The 19,614-nt window shown below is 37.5% G+C and overlaps 2 protein-coding genes and 1 long non-coding RNA gene across 3 annotated transcripts; all 3 read right to left on the bottom strand.

The window, feature by feature from the left end:
- Positions 1 to 369: 369 nt before the first annotated feature.
- Positions 370 to 3,232, bottom strand: LOC144206343 (uncharacterized). Its single transcript, XR_013328336.1, has 3 exons — positions 2,836 to 3,232; positions 712 to 787; positions 370 to 504 (listed from the first exon to the last, which is right to left on the bottom strand). It is a non-coding gene; the product is annotated as an uncharacterized LOC144206343 (long non-coding RNA).
- A 1,420-nt stretch (positions 3,233 to 4,652) lies between these two features.
- Positions 4,653 to 8,629, bottom strand: LOC144206341 (uncharacterized). The gene has a single exon (XM_077731284.1). It carries the CDS (start codon positions 8,451 to 8,453, stop codon positions 5,865 to 5,867), a length of 2,589 nt encoding a protein of 862 aa, XP_077587410.1. The 5' UTR covers positions 8,454 to 8,629; the 3' UTR covers positions 4,653 to 5,864.
- On the bottom strand, positions 8,582 to 19,553 carry LOC144206567 (uncharacterized). Its single transcript, XM_077731603.1, has 3 exons — positions 10,349 to 19,553; positions 8,697 to 10,192; positions 8,582 to 8,590 (listed from the first exon to the last, which is right to left on the bottom strand). The coding sequence occupies exons 1-3, from the start codon at positions 19,551 to 19,553 to the stop codon at positions 8,582 to 8,584; spliced, it is 10,710 nt and encodes a 3,569-aa protein (XP_077587729.1).
- Positions 19,554 to 19,614: the final 61 nt, after the last annotated feature.

The raw sequence follows: 19,614 nt of genomic DNA on the forward strand, positions 1-19,614 counted from the left end.
AAGCCTGAACTCTCTGACAGTTTTTTTTACTTGGTCTTTACCTCTTAGATTTGGTCTCCACTCAGTCTGGCATCGACAAAAATTTTGGAGTTAGTTTCAAACTCATAAATTCTCTCTCCTTCTTGGATCTTAACTCCTTCGTCTTGGTCTTGACTCGATCACAATCATTCTATGTTTATAAAATTGTCTTTTTTTTCTTAGTCTTGATCCCTCAAAAGTTTTTATTTGGTCATCATCTATTAGTTATGGATCCCACTAAGGCCCTATTCGACAAAAAGGCAGTAATTTGATTTTGAAGATTTGATTGGCTGAGTCTGTGTTGGCTGAGAACTACCACAAGGTCAAGTAACATTTTTTTCTCACCAGTTGGTTTGGGCTGAGAATCCGGTGAATTAGGTTCCGGTGGCCACCTGAGCTCGCCACTCTCTACTTCTCTCCCGTCTGTGGGCTCCACTATAATGGAAGGCAGCCTCTTCGACAACTTGGGATGTCTTTCATGGGAATCTGAGAATATCTGTAAGTTTATGTAAGGTCGACGCAGGACTGTCTGTGCAGCAGAACATTTGAGAAAACAACAATACAGTACAAATTGCATTAGAAAAACTGCTAACAGTGTATAGCATATGATGAGTAGCTGAGCTTTGTTCAAATTCAGTCGTAGTTTGTCAAAACAATTTACTCTTAAGAAGAAAGTAGGCACAAAATGAGCACCCCTTATTAGATGGATACATCCTCCTGTTCGCCTCCTACTGCACCCGACTCCAGAGCATTTATCACCTCAGTCATCCTGCAAGAAGCAAACACCTTAAGATCATTAGTTCTTAATCGTTCAGTTTATTTAATATACTTTGATCCATTTGACAAGATAAATGAGCACGTGTTCAATTGCTATTTTTGTCACTTGTAATCTTGATTTGGTCCTAACCACAGATTTAAACTAGGTCTAAAACATATGAAAAACGACTTTGTTCAAGACAAAGTTTTGAAAGTCTCAAGCTGATCTCAAACTTTGGACTCAGTCTTGGAATCGACTCCCAAAAGACTTGGTTTGGTCTGAGTGAACACTCATTATTTTTGTCAAATTGATCTCAACCATTAAATTAAACTCCGTATATGCTTTTGTGCGGGAATTTAGTGTGTAAACAACCAGATAAGTGAGCTGAAAAGATTCAACATTGTACACTGTAATTGATAATAAAAGCATATTTTCTATTTGTGCGTGACTTGTTTTTGAGTCTTTGTGAAGGCTTCGCTTCAATTTTCATCAGGAGCCTTTCTGAAAAGCTAAATCTCAAACGCCATAATTAATCGGTCGCACAGTCGCACAACATTACCATCTGTGGGTCGTTAACACGGCTGCCCATATCTTTCTATTAGTTTTGACAAGGTTAAATAATTTCTTTGACATTTTGCAAACATTCTCACACAAATGGCTCGTTACTTCCCAGAGCAGTCGGGAACTGTTGGACATTTGACGGCATCTGATTTATGGACTTTGTCACCATGGAGATGCTGGCCAGAAGGGTTATTGAGCATGTGTTTCAAAGATGGCCAAAGAATGGCCTGGAGGACAAAAATACTCCCCTTTATTTGGCTCATCAAGGCATTTTCAAGTGTGTTGTAGTAAGACCCAATTTCGTTGAAGTTGGGACATTGTGTTAATCATAAAGTAAAAGAAAATATCAAATTTGCTAATCACATTCAACCGATACATAATTGAATTATCTATAAAGGCATTATTGTTCGAAGGTGATTGTCATTATATATCACATAATGAATACAGTAATCCCTCGAATATCGAGGTTAATGTAGACCAGACATGGACGCGATGAACAAAAATATACAAAGTAAGATCACCCCCATTATTACTACCACTATACATGTTTTCACACCTATACAGAAATACAGGTACATGAGTAAAATGATCAAAAAGTGTATATTTATTAAATATCACAGCTATAAGGATATCAAAAGACTAATACATTAATATCTAAATATCTATCTTGATCTCTACCTCTACCTCTACCCCTGTCCACCATGAAGCGGCTCCATCATGTTTTCTTCAGGCACTTTATTATTTATGTATAATTAAATGGTGGCCAAGAAGTGTCAAACGTACTGCATAGTTCAAAAACTTTACAAAAACAAAAAAAAAAGTATATATATATATATATATATATATATATATATATATATATATATATATATATATATATATATATATATATATATATATATATATATATATATATATATATATATATATATATATATATATATATATATATATATATATATATATATATATATATATATATATATATATATATATATATATATATATATATATATATATATATATATATACACATCTACATCTACATCTACATCTACACCTACACCTACACCTACACCTACACCTACACCTACACATACACATACACATACACATACACATACACATACACATATACACATATACACATATATACATATATATATATATATATATATATATATATATATATATATATATATATATATATATATATATATATATATATATATATATATATATATATATATATATATATATATATATATATATATATATATATATATATATATATATATATATATATATATATATATATATATATATATATATATATATATATATATATATATATATATATATATATATATATATATATATATATATATATATATATATATATATATATATATATGTGTGTGTGTGTGTGTGTGTGTGTGTGTGTGTGTGTGTGTGTTGTTGTTGTTTGTAGTATTTAAAATTCAATTAAAGCTTAAAACCTGTCTGATGGCTTAGCGAAAGAAGTTGTTCATCCCGCTCCTGCCTCTGCTTGCTGATGAAGATGTGGACTGTTGTGGGTGACAGCCGGCAGTCTCTCTGGTCAAGTTGAAAGCGAAGTGTTGCGAGTATGCGTAGTTGAAAGCTCTACGATAGTGTCAATGACTGTCGGAAATATTCACACTTTGATTTAAAACGCATATCAGACTATACACGAACTAACTCGGTCGTCTGTTATTCAATGTTTCTGCACTATCTTACTTTAAAATGCCCCCAAAATCATTCGGTTTGGCGGCTGAGAACCGCACGATTGAACGTACTTTGACAAGCGGCGTGATTTACGAGGTGTACGCAAAAGCGTCACATGCTGAGCAGTTTAGGACTTTTTTTCTTCTATTCTTTTGCGCTATCTATGGGCGGAATATTGTGTGAAATGACCGTGCCAGAAAATCACAAACTTGAAAAGGTATTCTCTCCTTCTGTGTTTTACATGAAATTAAAAAGTTGATGTAGTTGTACAAGCTCGAACTTCACGGGCGTAAACTGTACTCGGTGTTAGCAGTTTGAATAATGTATTACTAATTCCGATAGGTAGCCGACGAAAATACATCTTCTAAAACTCACTTTTTGTTGCCTACCATTTTTTTTCCGAGGAGCCACATAAAATGTATAAACCAAGACTTTAAGGTAAGCTATGTCTCCCTCTAGAGCAGGGGATCGGGAACCTTTTTGACAAAGAGGGCCATAAACAATTCATATTTTGTAATGTTATTTCTTCAGAGCCATTCTCAGAATTGAAAAGTAAAAATACAGGAAAATGTGTGATTTTTTTTGTCATTTCACCACTTTTAAATTACAAAAAGTTTCTGAACTATGTTGAGTACATTGTTATGCTGTTGCCAATAAATCAATATCAATGATATCATGCATTCAGAAGAGTAATAAAAACAAAATTATGATTAAAGTGGTGGTAGAGGTATTGTCAACGCCACAGGTAAGCTCCTATTAGTGCGTTTGGGACTCTCCTTGCTCACCAGTGATTTACATATTTTACATCACAGGTTTGTGGAGAGCCATGTGCACCCATTAAAAGAGCCACATGTGGCTTTCGAGCCATAGGTTCCCTACCCCTGCTCTTGAGTATAAATTCTAATTTTAAACCGTGAATGCCTACACCATAAATCCTTTAACAATGCGAAAAGTATAGCGATTTTGTATGAAATATATTAGCAAATCTATGTATGCAAAAAAAATTGAAAAAAAGACCAGTGACTTGAGTGGTCAGCACATCGGCCGCGCAGCGCTGAGGTCCTGGGTTCAAATCCAGGTCCATCCACCTGTATGGAGTTTGCATGTTCTCTCCAGGAGTTTCCTCCAGGTACTCCAGTTTCTTCCAAAAATATGCATGGTAGGCTGAATGGACACTCTAAATTGCCTCAAGGTACGGGTGTCAGTGTGCATGGTTGTCCTTGTGTCATGCCGTCACTACGGTCCAGTTGACTCCGGACCAAAGGATCGGGACACCCTGAATCGGTCAGCCAATCGGAGGGCACGAGTAGACAGACAACCGTTCACTCTCACACTCCTAAGGGAAATTTAAAGTGTCTAATCAGCTTACCATCCATGTTTTTGGAATGTGGGAGAAAACCGGAGCACCTGGGGAAAACTGACCCAACCCCAAGAGAACATGGAAACTCCACACAGTGAGGACCCTCCAGGGACCAAATCCTCAACCCCAGAACTCTAAGGCCAACGCACTCGCACATCCGTAGGTATAGGAACTAAATGTATCCTGTCCAGTCAGTGTATCCCCTAAGTATGTAATCTCTGCATATTTTCTTATCAAAGGCATGCATGGACGAGTTTGATGGAGAAGAACTCACCTGGAGCTTTTGAGATTCCATCATCACAGTGTTATGCAGTAAGACAATTTACTCTTCAGACACGTTTTCACTTATAATGTGTATTTATTTTTGTGTATATTGCAAACATTTGGAGTTAAAGCACATGGAATATTCCAGAGGTAATTAAAAGCTATTTACACAGTCAGTTTACATATTGTTATAATTATTATTCACACTGACTGAGAATGCACTGCTCATACATACATACATACAGTATATAGCTTATACATCAGCAAATGAGGTTTAAGCAAAAATATTGCTAAAAAAATATAGCTACCATTGTTCAATTTGGGGGATTTGTAACTTTCTTGTTCTGTAGCAACAATAATACTTCAGCAAAAACTACACACACATTTGTTTTCATGACATACACCACACTATTGTAAACATTCCTTTTGCAAAAGCCTGATTGTTGCCCATAAACGCTGTGATTGAACTTTTTCTGTTCCACTTGTAAGCACATGTACCAAAGCCTTAGCCCATCAGCAATTTTCTCTGCCATCGACATATTTTTTCCATCTCTTTTTTCATTCAGTCAATGGTTAAATTAACTCATTAGCTAGCACTGGTGGGAATAGACACACAAGATCTACTTTCAAAATGAACTTTTTCACATTAACACCTCATTAACTTTGGCAATTTCTGACATTTATAACACTGAAATGAACTCATTGGCAGTTTTTGAATTACTGCCAGCTCCTCCCTATTCCAGTAGAGTAGACTGTGGCACTGAAACATGCTCACATTGGCATGAACAAAGATGTAAAACCAATAAATATTAAGGCTAAAAATCCAAAACTCACGTTTTGGACATATTAAAGAGAAATGGGTTGGAAATTGTGGTGTTTCAAAGACTAATATTTCTAATATGTTCTTGTTTTTTGCTAAAAGGGAAGTCTAGCAACCATTTATTTTCTATAGAATTCAATTCGAAAGAATTTGTTTCTCTTCATTCTGGTGGTGACATCACTAATAGGGGAGAGAAATAGATTATAGAAGTGTTGTACTTTATTTACTTGTATTCAGTCCTTTTTAAAATGTATTTTGACCAGGTTAAATGAGTTTATACCTAATGTCGACTTAAGACACACAATCATTCTAATGATTCTCTTTTTGAGCTTTGAAGTTTAGCTATCACATCTCTTTTCATCACTATCGAAAAATTTCATTTTTTCCATGTGAACAGATTCTCGTAATTGCTGTATAGATGAAGCCATCTCATTCCCAGAGAAAAACTCGGCTGGTTCGAAAGTTTTGGTTATTTGTTTGCTTATCACAAATGTCTCTGTGCTCTCTTGTGATGTTTCGCGGACAATTTGTTTCTGCGATACAGTTCTCACGCTACTCTGAGAGCTCTCCACTTTCCATGATGATGACATTTGGCTAGCCTCACCGGTCGAATGGATCGTGGACAGAAGTTTAGCATGATGTGATTCAGGACCTACTTGCTTAGAAGTAAGAATGTGGATTTTCTCTGACGCCAGTCTGAAAGTTTCCTCAGAGGAAGATGAAACCTCAGACGATAGGATGGTAATCTTTTCGGGTAAGTTTGGCTCGATTGTGACAAGCTCTGACCTGGTTGTGGTTGTCACCACATTCATCTCATCAAGCTCTAGAGGTAATTTTGGATCAGAAAATTTGATCATCACCTTTGTCGGTGAAGATGAGGGCAAGCTGACATACTCGCTTGTGACTGTTGAACTGATGTCAGCAAAAACATCTGATGACTGCACCGAACAGGTAGGACTCATGCCCTCCTGATCTTCTCTCGTTGAGCTTCTTTGTTCCTTCTGATCAACTCCTAGTCGGGTTTTGGCAGATTCTACTGGTGATGAGAGTCCAAATGTTGGAAACCTAAACCATCCCGTTCGTTCTGGACTTTTAGTGCTATTTTGCCTTGTTTCTATATTCTTTGTATGTTCTTCTTCCTTGAAGACATCAGAATGTTCTTCCACTTGTTCAGTTTTTGCCAAATTCAAATCAGTCTCAGGATTTTCTAGGGCAATACCAGTTGATGTGGGATCGGCATCTTCATTCAGTTCAGCTTTCATCTCTCGTTGACTAGCTTTATGTTCTGTGTTTTGGCTCTCCGGTTTTTGGTGTGCAAATATCAACTTTGGCATTTTAAGGGACGGCAGTTTAAATTTGCTTGGAGAGACAGGACTCACAACTTTATTCTCTGAGCCTTTGCTCAGCTTCACATCAACCTCAACTTTTGGTAATTCCAGGGCTGGAATGCTATTTTCCAACTGTTCATTGCCTTGATTTTTTATCTCAGCATCCACATTTGATAATTGATTGATTTCAGCTCCATCTTTTCTCGTGACTTTAACACATACTCCTTCAATGTCAATGCTGGCTGCTGCAAGAACCCGCTTTGCTTCATGGTCAGGTATCACCAGCTTAATGCGATCAATTTCATTGTCTTGTTCTACATCAGGCCGATCGACATGAATCATAGAATGAGAATCTCCAAATTTAGGTAATTTAAAAGATGGTAATTTGAATTTTGATGGTGATCCTGCAACACTACTTTTTGGAGTTTCAATCTTGGCTCCTTCTTTATCTCCATCATCAAATGTGTGTTTCTTTTCGTTTCTGATCTCTCCATCTTTCTTTGATATATCAATGTCTGGCCCATTGGCGTTTGGCACGCAGATGCCAAACGTTGGCATCTTCTCCTTACCATTAATATTGTCATCTACTTCTGGTCTTTCAAAATTAACCTTTGGTGAACCGATTTCTACTTTCCCTTCTGCAAGAGAAACATCAACACCTGGAAGCTTGAACTCTACATCTTTCTTCGATAAGCTCATGTCAATATCTGGCCCTGTTACTTTTGGCATAGAGATGCCAAACTTTGGCATTTTGAACTTATGTTCCTTACCATCTACAGCGACATCTACGTCTGGTGTTTGAAATTCCACTTCAGGTGACTTTATTTTTATTTCTCCTTCTGGGAGATCTATGTCAATTTCTCCTTTGCTACTTTGCTTCTTTAACGAGAATTTGGGAAATGAGATTGTTGGTAATTTAAATTTTGATGGAGATCCTTCAACACTGCCCTGTCCTTCAATTTTTGGAGCTTCAATTTCTATTTGGGCTGATGGTGATTTCACTTCAAATTCCGGAAGTTCAACTTCTCCTTCTGGAAGCTTGAACTCTTTATCTTTCTTCGATAAGCTTATGTCAATATCTGGCCCTGTTACTTTTGGCATGGAGATGCCAAACTTTGGCATTTTAAACTTATGTTCCTTATCATCTACAGCGACATCTACGTCTGGTGTTTGAAACTCCACTTCAGGTGACTTAATTTTTATTTCCCCTTCTGGAAGATCTATCTCAATTTCTCCTTCTTTGCTACTTTGCTTCTTTAACGAGAATTTGGGAAATGAGATTGTTGGTAATTTAAACTTTGATGGAGATCCTTCAACACTGCCCTGTCCTTCAATTTTTGGAGCTTCAATGTCTACTTGAGCTGATGGTAATTTCACTTCAAATTCCGGAAGTTCAACTTCTCCTTCTGGAAGCTTGAACTCTCCATCTTTCTTCGATAAGCTTATGTCAATATCTGGCCCTTTTACTTTTGGCATGGAGATGCCAAACTTTGGCATTTTAAACCTGTGTTCCTTACCATCTACAGCGACATTTACGTCTGGTGTTTGAAACTCCACTTCAGGTGACTTTATTTTTATTTCCCCTTCTGGAAGATCCATCTTAATGTCTCCCTCTTTGCTACTTTGCTTATTTAATGAGAATTTGGGAAATGTGATTGTTGGTAATTTAAACTTTGATGGAGATCCTTCAACACTGCCCTGTCCTTCAATTTTTGGAGCTTCAATTTCTACTTGAGCTGATGGTAATTTCACTTCAAATTCCGGGAGTTCAACTTCTCCTTCTGGAAGCTTGAACTCTTTATCTTTCTTCGATAAGCTTATGTCAATATCTGGCCCTGTTACTTTTGGCATGGAGATGCCAAACTTTGGCATTTTAAACTTAAGTTCCTTATCATCTACAGCAACATCTACGTCTGGTGTTTGAAACTCCACTTCAGGTGACTTTATTTTTATTTCCCCTTCTGGAAGATCTATCTCAATTTCTCCTTCTTTGCTACTTTGCTTCTTTAATGAGAATTTGGGAAATGTGATTGTTGGTAATTTAAACTTTGATGGAGATCCTTCAACACTGCCCTTTCCTTCAATTTTTGGAGCTTCAATTTCTACTTGAGCTGATGGTAATTCCACTTCAAATTCCGGGAATTCAACTTCTCCTTCTGGAAGCTTGAACTCTCCATCTTTTTTCGATAAGCTTATGTCAATATCTGGCCCTTTTACTTTTGGCATGGAGATGCCAAACTTTGGCATTTTAAACGTAGTTTCCTTACCATCGATACTGACATCTACTTCTGGTGTGTGAAATTCCACTTCAGGTGACTTTATTTTTATTTCCCCTTCTGGAAGATCCATCTTAATGTCTCCATCTTTGCTACTTTGCTTCTTTAATGGGAATTTGGGAAAAGATATTGTTGGTAGTTTAAATTTGGACGGAGATCCTTCAACACTGCCTTGTCCTTCAATTTTTGGAGCTTCAATTTCTATTTGGGCTGATGGGGATTTCACTTCAAATTCCGGGAGTTCAACTTCCCCTTCTGGAAGCTTGAACTCTCCATCTTTCTTCGATAAGCTTATGTCAATATCTGGCCCTTTTACTTTTGGCATTGAGATGCCAAACTTTGGCATTTTAAACTTGTGTTCCTTACCATCTACAGCGACATCTACGTCTGGTGTTTGAAACTCCAATTCAGGTGAATTTATTTTCATTTCTCCTTCTGGGAGATCTATCTCAATTTGTCCTTTGCTACTTTGCTTCTTTAACGAGAATTTGGGAAATGAGATTGTTGGTAATTTAAATTTTGATGGAGATCCTTCAACACTGCCCTGTCCTTCAATTTTTGGAGCTTCAATTTCTATTTGGGCTGATGGGGATTTCACTTCAAATTCCGTGAGTTCAACTTCTCCTTCTGGAAGCTTGAACTCTCCATCTTTCTTCGATAAGCTTATGTCAATAGCTGGCCCTGTTACTTTTGCCATGGAGATGCCAAACTTTGGCATTTTAAACCTGTGTTCCTTACCATCTACAGCGACATTTACGTCTGGTGTTTGAAACTCCACTTCAGGTGACTTTATTTTTATTTCCCCTTCTGGAAGATCCATCTCAATTTCTCCTTCTTTGCTACTTTGCTTCTTTAACGAGAATTTGGGAAATGAGATTGTTGGTAATTTAAACTTTGATGGAGATCCTTCAACACTGCCCTGTCCTTCAATTTTTGGAGCTTCAATTTCTACTTGAGCTGATGGTAATTTCACTTCGAATTCCGGGAGTTCAACTTCTCCTTCTGGAAGCTTGAACTCTTTATCTTTTTTCGATAAGCTTATGTCAATATCTGGCCCTGTTACTTTTGGCATGGAGATGCCAAACTTTGGCATTTTAAACTTATGTTCCTTACCATCTACAGCGACATCTACGTCTGGTGTTTGAAACTCCACTTCAGGTGACTTAATTTTTATTTCCCCTTCTGGAAGATCTATCTCAATTTCTCCTTCTTTGCTACTTTGCTTCTTTAACGAGAATTTGGGAAATGAGATTGTTGGTAATTTAAACTTTGATGGAGATCCTTCAACACTGCCCTGTCCTTCAATTTTTGGAGCTTCAATGTCTACTTGAGCTGATGGTAATTTCACTTCAAATTCCGGGAGTTCAACTTTTCCTTCTGGAAGCTTGAACTCTTTATCTTTCTTCGATAAGCTTATGTCAATATCTGGCCCTGTTACTTTTGGCATGGAGATGCCAAACTTTGGCATTTTAAACTTATGTTCCTTATCATCTACAGCAACATCTACGTCTGGTGTTTGAAACTCCACTTCAGGTGACTTTATTTTTATTTCCCCTTCTGGAAGATCTATCTCAATTTCTCCTTCTTTGCTACTTTGCTTCTTTAACGAGAATTTGGGAAATGAGATTGTTGGTAATTTAAACCTTGATGGAGATCCTTCAACACTGCCCTGTCCTTCAATTTTTGGAGCTTCAATTTCTATTTGGGCCGATGGGGATTTCACTTCAAATTCCGGAAGTTCAACTTCTCCTTCTGGAAGCTTGAACTCTCCATCTTTTTTCGATAAGCTTATGTCAATATCTGGCCCTTTTACTTTTGGCATGGAGATGCCAAACTTTGGCATTTTAAACTTATGTTCCTTACCATCTACAGCGACATCTACGTCTGGTGTTTGAAATTCCACTTCAGGTGAATTTATTTTCATTTCTCCTTCTGGAAGATCAATCTCAATTTCTCCTTTGCTACTTTGCTTCTTTAACGAGAATTTGGGAAATGAGATTGTTGGTAATTTAAATTTTGATGGAGATCCTTCAACACTGCCCTGTCCTTCAATTTTTGGAGCTTCAATTTCTACTTGAGCTGATGGTAATTCCACTTCAAATTCCGGGAGTTCAACTTCTCCTTCTGGAAGCTTGAACTCTCCATCTTTCTTCGATAAGCTTATGTCAATATCTGGCCCTTTTACTTTTGGCATGGAGATGCCAAACTTTGGCATTTTAAACCTGTGTTCCTTACCATCTACAGCGACATTTACGTCTGGTGTTTGAAACTCCACTTCAGGTGACTTTATTTTTATTTCCCCTTCTGGAAGATCTATCTCAATTTCTCCTTCTTTGCTACTTTGCTTCTTTAACGAGAATTTGGGAAATGAGATTGTTGGTAATTTAAACTTTGATGGAGATCCTTCAACACTGCCCTGTCCTTCAATTTTTGGAGCTTCAATTTCTACTTGAGCTGATGGTAATTTCACTTCAAATTCCGGGAGTTCAACTTCTCCTTCTGGAAGCTTGAACTCTTTATCTTTCTTCGATAAGCTTATGTCAATATCTGGCCCTGTTACTTTTGGCATGGAGATGCCAAACTTTGGCATTTTAAACTTATGTTCCTTATCATCTACAGCAACATCTACGTCTGGTGTTTGAAACTCCACTTCAGGTGACTTAATTTTTATTTCCCCTTCTGGAAGATCTATCTCAATTTCTCCTTCTTTGCTACTTTGCTTCTTTAACGAGAATTTGGGAAATGAGATTGTTGGTAATTTAAACCTTGATGGAGATCCTTCAACACTGCCCTGTCCTTCAATTTTTGGAGCTTCAATTTCTATTTGGGCCGATGGGGATTTCACTTCAAATTCCGGAAGTTCAACTTCTCCTTCTGGAAGCTTGAACTCTCCATCTTTTTTCGATAAGCTTATGTCAATATCTGGCCCTGTTACTTTTGGCATGGAGATGCCAAACTTTGGCATTTTAAACTTATGTTCCTTATCATCTACAGCGACATCTACGTCTGGTGTTTGAAACTCCACTTCAGGTGACTTAATTTTTATTTCCCCTTCTGGAAGATCAATCTCAATTTCTCCTTCTTTGCTACTTTGCTTCTTTAACGAGAATTTGGGAAATGAGATTGTTGGTAATTTAAACTTTGATGGAGATCCTTCAACACTGCCCTGTCCTTCAATTTTTGGAGCTTCAATGTCTACTTGAGCTGATGGTAATTTCACTTCAAATTCCGGAAGTTCAACTTCTCCTTCTGGAAGCTTGAACTCTCCATCTTTCTTCGATAAGCTTATGTCAATATCTGGCCCTTTTACTTTTGGCATGGAGATGCCAAACTTTGGCATTTTAAACCTGTGTTCCTTACCATCTACAGCGACATTTACGTCTGGTGTTTGAAACTCCACTTCAGGTGACTTTATTTTTATTTCCCCTTCTGGAAGATCCATCTTAATGTCTCCCTCTTTGCTACTTTGCTTATTTAATGAGAATTTGGGAAATGTGATTGTTGGTAATTTAAACTTTGATGGAGATCCTTCAACACTGCCCTGTCCTTCAATTTTTGGAGCTTCAATTTCTACTTGAGCTGATGGTAATTTCACTTCAAATTCCGGGAGTTCAACTTCTCCTTCTGGAAGCTTGAACTCTTTATCTTTCTTCGATAAGCTTATGTCAATATCTGGCCCTGTTACTTTTGGCATGGAGATGCCAAACTTTGGCATTTTAAACTTAAGTTCCTTATCATCTACAGCAACATCTACGTCTGGTGTTTGAAACTCCACTTCAGGTGACTTTATTTTTATTTCCCCTTCTGGAAGATCTATCTCAATTTCTCCTTCTTTGCTACTTTGCTTCTTTAATGAGAATTTGGGAAATGTGATTGTTGGTAATTTAAACTTTGATGGAGATCCTTCAACACTGCCCTTTCCTTCAATTTTTGGAGCTTCAATTTCTACTTGAGCTGATGGTAATTCCACTTCAAATTCCGGGAATTCAACTTCTCCTTCTGGAAGCTTGAACTCTCCATCTTTTTTCGATAAGCTTATGTCAATATCTGGCCCTTTTACTTTTGGCATGGAGATGCCAAACTTTGGCATTTTAAACGTAGTTTCCTTACCATCGATACTGACATCTACTTCTGGTGTGTGAAATTCCACTTCAGGTGACTTTATTTTTATTTCCCCTTCTGGAAGATCCATCTTAATGTCTCCATCTTTGCTACTTTGCTTCTTTAATGGGAATTTGGGAAAAGATATTGTTGGTAGTTTAAATTTGGACGGAGATCCTTCAACACTGCCTTGTCCTTCAATTTTTGGAGCTTCAATTTCTATTTGGGCTGATGGGGATTTCACTTCAAATTCCGGGAGTTCAACTTCCCCTTCTGGAAGCTTGAACTCTCCATCTTTCTTCGATAAGCTTATGTCAATATCTGGCCCTTTTACTTTTGGCATTGAGATGCCAAACTTTGGCATTTTAAACTTGTGTTCCTTACCATCTACAGCGACATCTACGTCTGGTGTTTGAAACTCCAATTCAGGTGAATTTATTTTCATTTCTCCTTCTGGGAGATCTATCTCAATTTGTCCTTTGCTACTTTGCTTCTTTAACGAGAATTTGGGAAATGAGATTGTTGGTAATTTAAATTTTGATGGAGATCCTTCAACACTGCCCTGTCCTTCAATTTTTGGAGCTTCAATTTCTATTTGGGCTGATGGGGATTTCACTTCAAATTCCGTGAGTTCAACTTCTCCTTCTGGAAGCTTGAACTCTCCATCTTTCTTCGATAAGCTTATGTCAATAGCTGGCCCTGTTACTTTTGCCATGGAGATGCCAAACTTTGGCATTTTAAGCTTCTGTTCCTTACCATCTACAGCGACATCTACGTCTGGTGTTTGAAATTCCACTTCAGGTGAATTTATTTCCATTTCTCCTTCTGGAAGATCAATCTCAATTTCTCCTTTGCTACTTTGCTTCTTTAACGAGAATTTGGGAAATGAGATTGTTGGTAATTTAAATTTTGATGGAGATCCTTCAACACTGCCCTGTCCTTCAATTTTTGGAGCTTCAATTTCTACTTGAGCTGATGGTAATTCCACTTCAAATTCCGGGAGTTCAACTTCTCCTTCTGGAAGCTTGAACTCTCCATCTTTCTTCGATAAGCTTATGTCAATATCTGGCCCTTTTACTTTTGGCATGGAGATGCCAAACTTTGGCATTTTAAACCTGTGTTCCTTACCATCTACAGCGACATTTACGTCTGGTGTTTGAAACTCCACTTCAGGTGACTTTATTTTTATTTCCCCTTCTGGAAGATCCATCTCAATTTCTCCTTCTTTGCTACTTTGCTTCTTTAACGAGAATTTGGGAAATGAGATTGTTGGTAATTTAAACTTTGATGGAGATCCTTCAACACTGCCCTGTCCTTCAATTTTTGGAGCTTCAATTTCTACTTGAGCTGATGGTAATTTCACTTCGAATTCCGGGAGTTCAACTTCTCCTTCTGGAAGCTTGAACTCTTTATCTTTTTTCGATAAGCTTATGTCAATATCTGGCCCTGTTACTTTTGGCATGGAGATGCCAAACTTTGGCATTTTAAACTTATGTTCCTTACCATCTACAGCGACATCTACGTCTGGTGTTTGAAACTCCACTTCAGGTGACTTAATTTTTATTTCCCCTTCTGGAAGATCTATCTCAATTTCTCCTTCTTTGCTACTTTGCTTCTTTAACGAGAATTTGGGAAATGAGATTGTTGGTAATTTAAACTTTGATGGAGATCCTTCAACACTGCCCTGTCCTTCAATTTTTGGAGCTTCAATGTCTACTTGAGCTGATGGTAATTTCACTTCAAATTCCGGGAGTTCAACTTCTCCTTCTGGAAGCTTGAACTCTTTATCTTTCTTCGATAAGCTTATGTCAATATCTGGCCCTGTTACTTTTGGCATGGAGATGCCAAACTTTGGCATTTTAAACTTATGTTCCTTATCATCTACAGCAACATCTACGTCTGGTGTTTGAAACTCCACTTCAGGTGACTTTATTTTTATTTCCCCTTCTGGAAGATCTATCTCAATTTCTCCTTCTTTGCTACTTTGCTTCTTTAACGAGAATTTGGGAAATGAGATTGTTGGTAATTTAAACCTTGATGGAGATCCTTCAACACTGCCCTGTCCTTCAATTTTTGGAGCTTCAATTTCTATTTGGGCCGATGGGGATTTCACTTCAAATTCCGGAAGTTCAACTTCTCCTTCTGGAAGCTTGAACTCTCCATCTTTTTTCGATAAGCTTATGTCAATATCTGGCCCTTTTACTTTTGGCATGAAGATGCCAAACTTTGGCATTTTAAACTTATGTTCCTTACCATCTACAGCGACATCTACGTCTGGTGTTTGAAATTCCACTTCAGGTGAATTTATTTTCATTTCTCCTTCTGGAAGATCAATCTCAATTTCTCCTTTGCTACTTTGCTTCTTTAACGAGAATTTGGGAAATGAGATTGTTGGTAATTTAAATTTTGATGGAGATCCTTCAACACTGCCCTGTCCTTCAATTTTTGGAGCTTCAATTTCTACTTGAGCTGATGGTAATTCCACTTCAAATTCCGGGAGTTCAACTTCTCCTTCTGGAAGCTTGAACTCTCCATCTTTCTTCGATAAGCTTATGTCAATATCTGGCCCTTTTACTTTTGGCATGGAGATGCCAAACTTTGGCATTTTAAACCTGTGTTCCTTACCATCTACAGCGACATTTACGTCTGGTGTTTGAAACTCCACTTCAGGTGACTTTATTTTTATTTCCCCTTCTGGAAGATCTATCTCAATTTCTCCTTCTTTGCTACTTTGCTTCTTTAACGAGAATTTGGGAAATGAGATTGTTGGTAATTTAAACTTTGATGGAGATCCTTCAACACTGCCCTGTCCTTCAATTTTTGGAGCTTCAATTTCTACTTGAGCTGATGGTAATTTCACTTCAAATTCCGGGAGTTCAACTTCTCCTTCTGGAAGCTTGAACTCTTTATCTTTCTTCGATAAGCTTATGTCAATATCTGGCCCTGTTACTTTTGGCATGGAGATGCCAAACTTTGGCATTTTAAACCTGTGTTCCTTACCATCTACAGCGACATTTACGTCTGGTGTTTGAAACTCCACTTCAGGTGACTTTATTTTTATTTCCCCTTCTGGAAGATCCATCTCAATTTCTCCTTCTTTGCTACTTTGCTTCTTTAACGAGAATTTGGGAAATGAGATTGTTGGTAATTTAAACTTTGATGGAGATCCTTCAACACTGCCCTGTCCTTCAATTTTTGGAGCTTCAATTTCTACTTGAGCTGATGGTAATTTCACTTCGAATTCCGGGAGTTCAACTTCTCCTTCTGGAAGCTTGAACTCTTTATCTTTTTTCGATAAGCTTATGTCAATATCTGGCCCTGTTACTTTTGGCATGGAGATGCCAAACTTTGGCATTTTAAACTTATGTTCCTTACCATCTACAGCGACATCTACGTCTGGTGTTTGAAACTCCACTTCAGGTGACTTAATTTTTATTTCCCCTTCTGGAAGATCTATCTCAATTTCTCCTTCTTTGCTACTTTGCTTCTTTAACGAGAATTTGGGAAATGAGATTGTTGGTAATTTAAACTTTGATGGAGATCCTTCAACACTGCCCTGTCCTTCAATTTTTGGAGCTTCAATGTCTACTTGAGCTGATGGTAATTTCACTTCAAATTCCGGGAGTTCAACTTCTCCTTCTGGAAGCTTGAACTCTTTATCTTTCTTCGATAAGCTTATGTCAATATCTGGCCCTGTTACTTTTGGCATGGAGATGCCAAACTTTGGCATTTTAAACTTATGTTCCTTATCATCTACAGCAACATCTACGTCTGGTGTTTGAAACTCCACTTCAGGTGACTTTATTTTTATTTCCCCTTCTGGAAGATCTATCTCAATTTCTCCTTCTTTGCTACTTTGCTTCTTTAACGAGAATTTGGGAAATGAGATTGTTGGTAATTTAAACTTTGATGGAGATCCTTCAACACTGCCCTGTCCTTCAATTTTTGGAGCTTCAATTTCTATTTGGGCCGATGGGGATTTCACTTCAAATTCCGGAAGTTCAACTTCTCCTTCTGGAAGCTTGAACTCTCCATCTTTTTTCGATAAGCTTATGTCAATATCTGGCCCTTTTACTTTTGGCATGGAGATGCCAAACTTTGGCATTTTAAACTTATGTTCCTTACCATCTACAGCGACATCTACGTCTGGTGTTTGAAATTCCACTTCAGGTGAATTTATTTTCATTTCTCCTTCTGGAAGATCAATCTCAATTTCTCCTTTGCTACTTTGCTTCTTTAACGAGAATTTGGGAAATGAGATTGTTGGTAATTTAAATTTTGATGGAGATCCTTCAACACTGCCCTGTCCTTCAATTTTTGGAGCTTCAATTTCTACTTGAGCTGATGGTAATTTCACTTCAAATTCCGGGAGTTCAACTTCTCCTTCTGGAAGCTTGAACTCTTTATCTTTCTTCGATAAGCTTATGTCAATATCTGGCCCTGTTACTTTTGGCATGGAGATGCCAAACTTTGGCATTTTAAACTTATGTTCCTTACCATCTACAGCGATATCTACATTCGGTGTTTGAAGCTCCACTTCAGGTGACTTTATTTTTATTTCTCCTTCTGGGAGATCTATGTCAATTTCTCCTTTGCTACTTTGCTTCTTTAACGAGAATTTGGGAAATGAGATTGTTGGTAATTTAAATTTTGATGGAGATCCTTCAACACTGCCCTGTCCTTCAATTTTTGGAGCTTCAATTTCTATTTGGGCTGATGGTGATTTCACTTCAAATTCCGGGAGTTCAACTTCTCCTTCTGGAAGCTTGAACTCTCCATCTTTCTTCGATAAGCTTATGTCAATATCTGGCCCTTTCACTTTTGGCATGGAGATGCCAAACTTTGGCATTTTAAACTTCTGTTCCTTACCATCTACAGCGACATCTACGTCTGGTGTTTGAAATTCCACTTCAGGTGAATTTATTTTCATTTCTCCTTCTGGAAGATCAATCTCAATTTCTCCTTTGCTACTTTGCTTCTTTAACGAGAATTTGGGAAATGAGATTGTTGGTAATTTACTTTTTGATGGAGATCCTTCAACACTGCCCTGTCCTTCAATTTTTGGAGCTTCAATTTCTATTTGGGCTGATGGGGATTTCACTTCAAATTCCGGAAGTTCAACTTCTCCTTCTGGAAGCTTGAACTCTCCATCGTTCTTCGATAAGCTTATGTCAATATCTGGCCCTTTTACTTTTGGCATGGAGATGCCAAACTTTGGCATTTTAAACGTAGTTTCCTTACCATCTATACTGACACCTACTTCTGGTGTGTGAAATTCCACTTCAGGTGAATTTATTTTCATTTCTCCTTCTGGAAGATCAATCTTAATTTCTCCTTTGCTACTTTTCTTCTTTAACGAGAATTTGGGAAATGAGATTGTTGGTAATTTAAATTTTGATGGAGATCCTTCAACACTGCCCTGTCCTTCAATTTTTGGAGCTTCAATTTCTACTTCAGCTGATGGTAATTTCACTTCAAATTCCGGGAGTTCAACTTCTCCTTTTGGAAGCTTGAACTCTCCATCTTTCTTCGATAAGCTTATGTCAATGTCTGGCCCTTTCACTTTTGGCATGGAGATGCCAAACTTTGGCATTTTAAACTTATGTTCCTTACCATCTACAGCGACATCTATGTCTGGTGTTTGAAACTCCATTTCAGGTGACATTATTTTTATTTCCCCTTCTGGAAGATCCATCTTAATATCTCCCTCTTTGCTACTTAGCTTATCTAATGCGAATTTGGGAAATGAGATTGTAGGTAGTTTAAATTTTGACGGAGATCCATCTACACTGCCTTGTCCTTCAATTTTTGGAGCTTCAATTTCTACTTGAGCTGATGGTAATTTCACTTCAAATTCCGGGAGTTCAACTTCTCCTTCTGGAAGCTTGAACTCTCCATCTTTCTTTGATAAGCTTATGTCAATATCTGGCCCTGTTACTTTTGGCATGGAGATGCCAAACTTTGGCATTTTAAACTTGTGTTCCTTACCATCTAAAGCAACATCTACGTCTGGTGTTTGAAACTCCACTTCAGGTGACTTAATTTTTATTTCCCCTTCTGGAAGATCTATCTCAATTTCTCCTTCTTTGCTACTTTGCTTCTTTAACGAGAATTTGGGAAATGAGATTGTTGGTAATTTAAACTTTGATGGAGATCCTTCAACACTGCCCTGTCCTTCAATTTTTGGAGCTTCAATTTCTACTTGGGCTGATGGGGATTTCACTTCAAATTCCGGAATTTCAACTTCTCCTTCTGGAAGCTTGAACTCTCCATCTTTCTTCGATAAGCTTATGTCAATATCTGGCCCTTTTACTTTTGGCATCGAGATGCCAAACTTTGGCATTTTAAACTTATGTTCCTTACCATCTACAGCGACATCTACG

Source organism: Stigmatopora nigra, chromosome 13 (genome assembly GCF_051989575.1).
Source record: "Stigmatopora nigra isolate UIUO_SnigA chromosome 13, RoL_Snig_1.1, whole genome shotgun sequence".
Lineage (NCBI taxonomy): Eukaryota > Metazoa > Chordata > Actinopteri > Syngnathiformes > Syngnathidae > Stigmatopora > Stigmatopora nigra.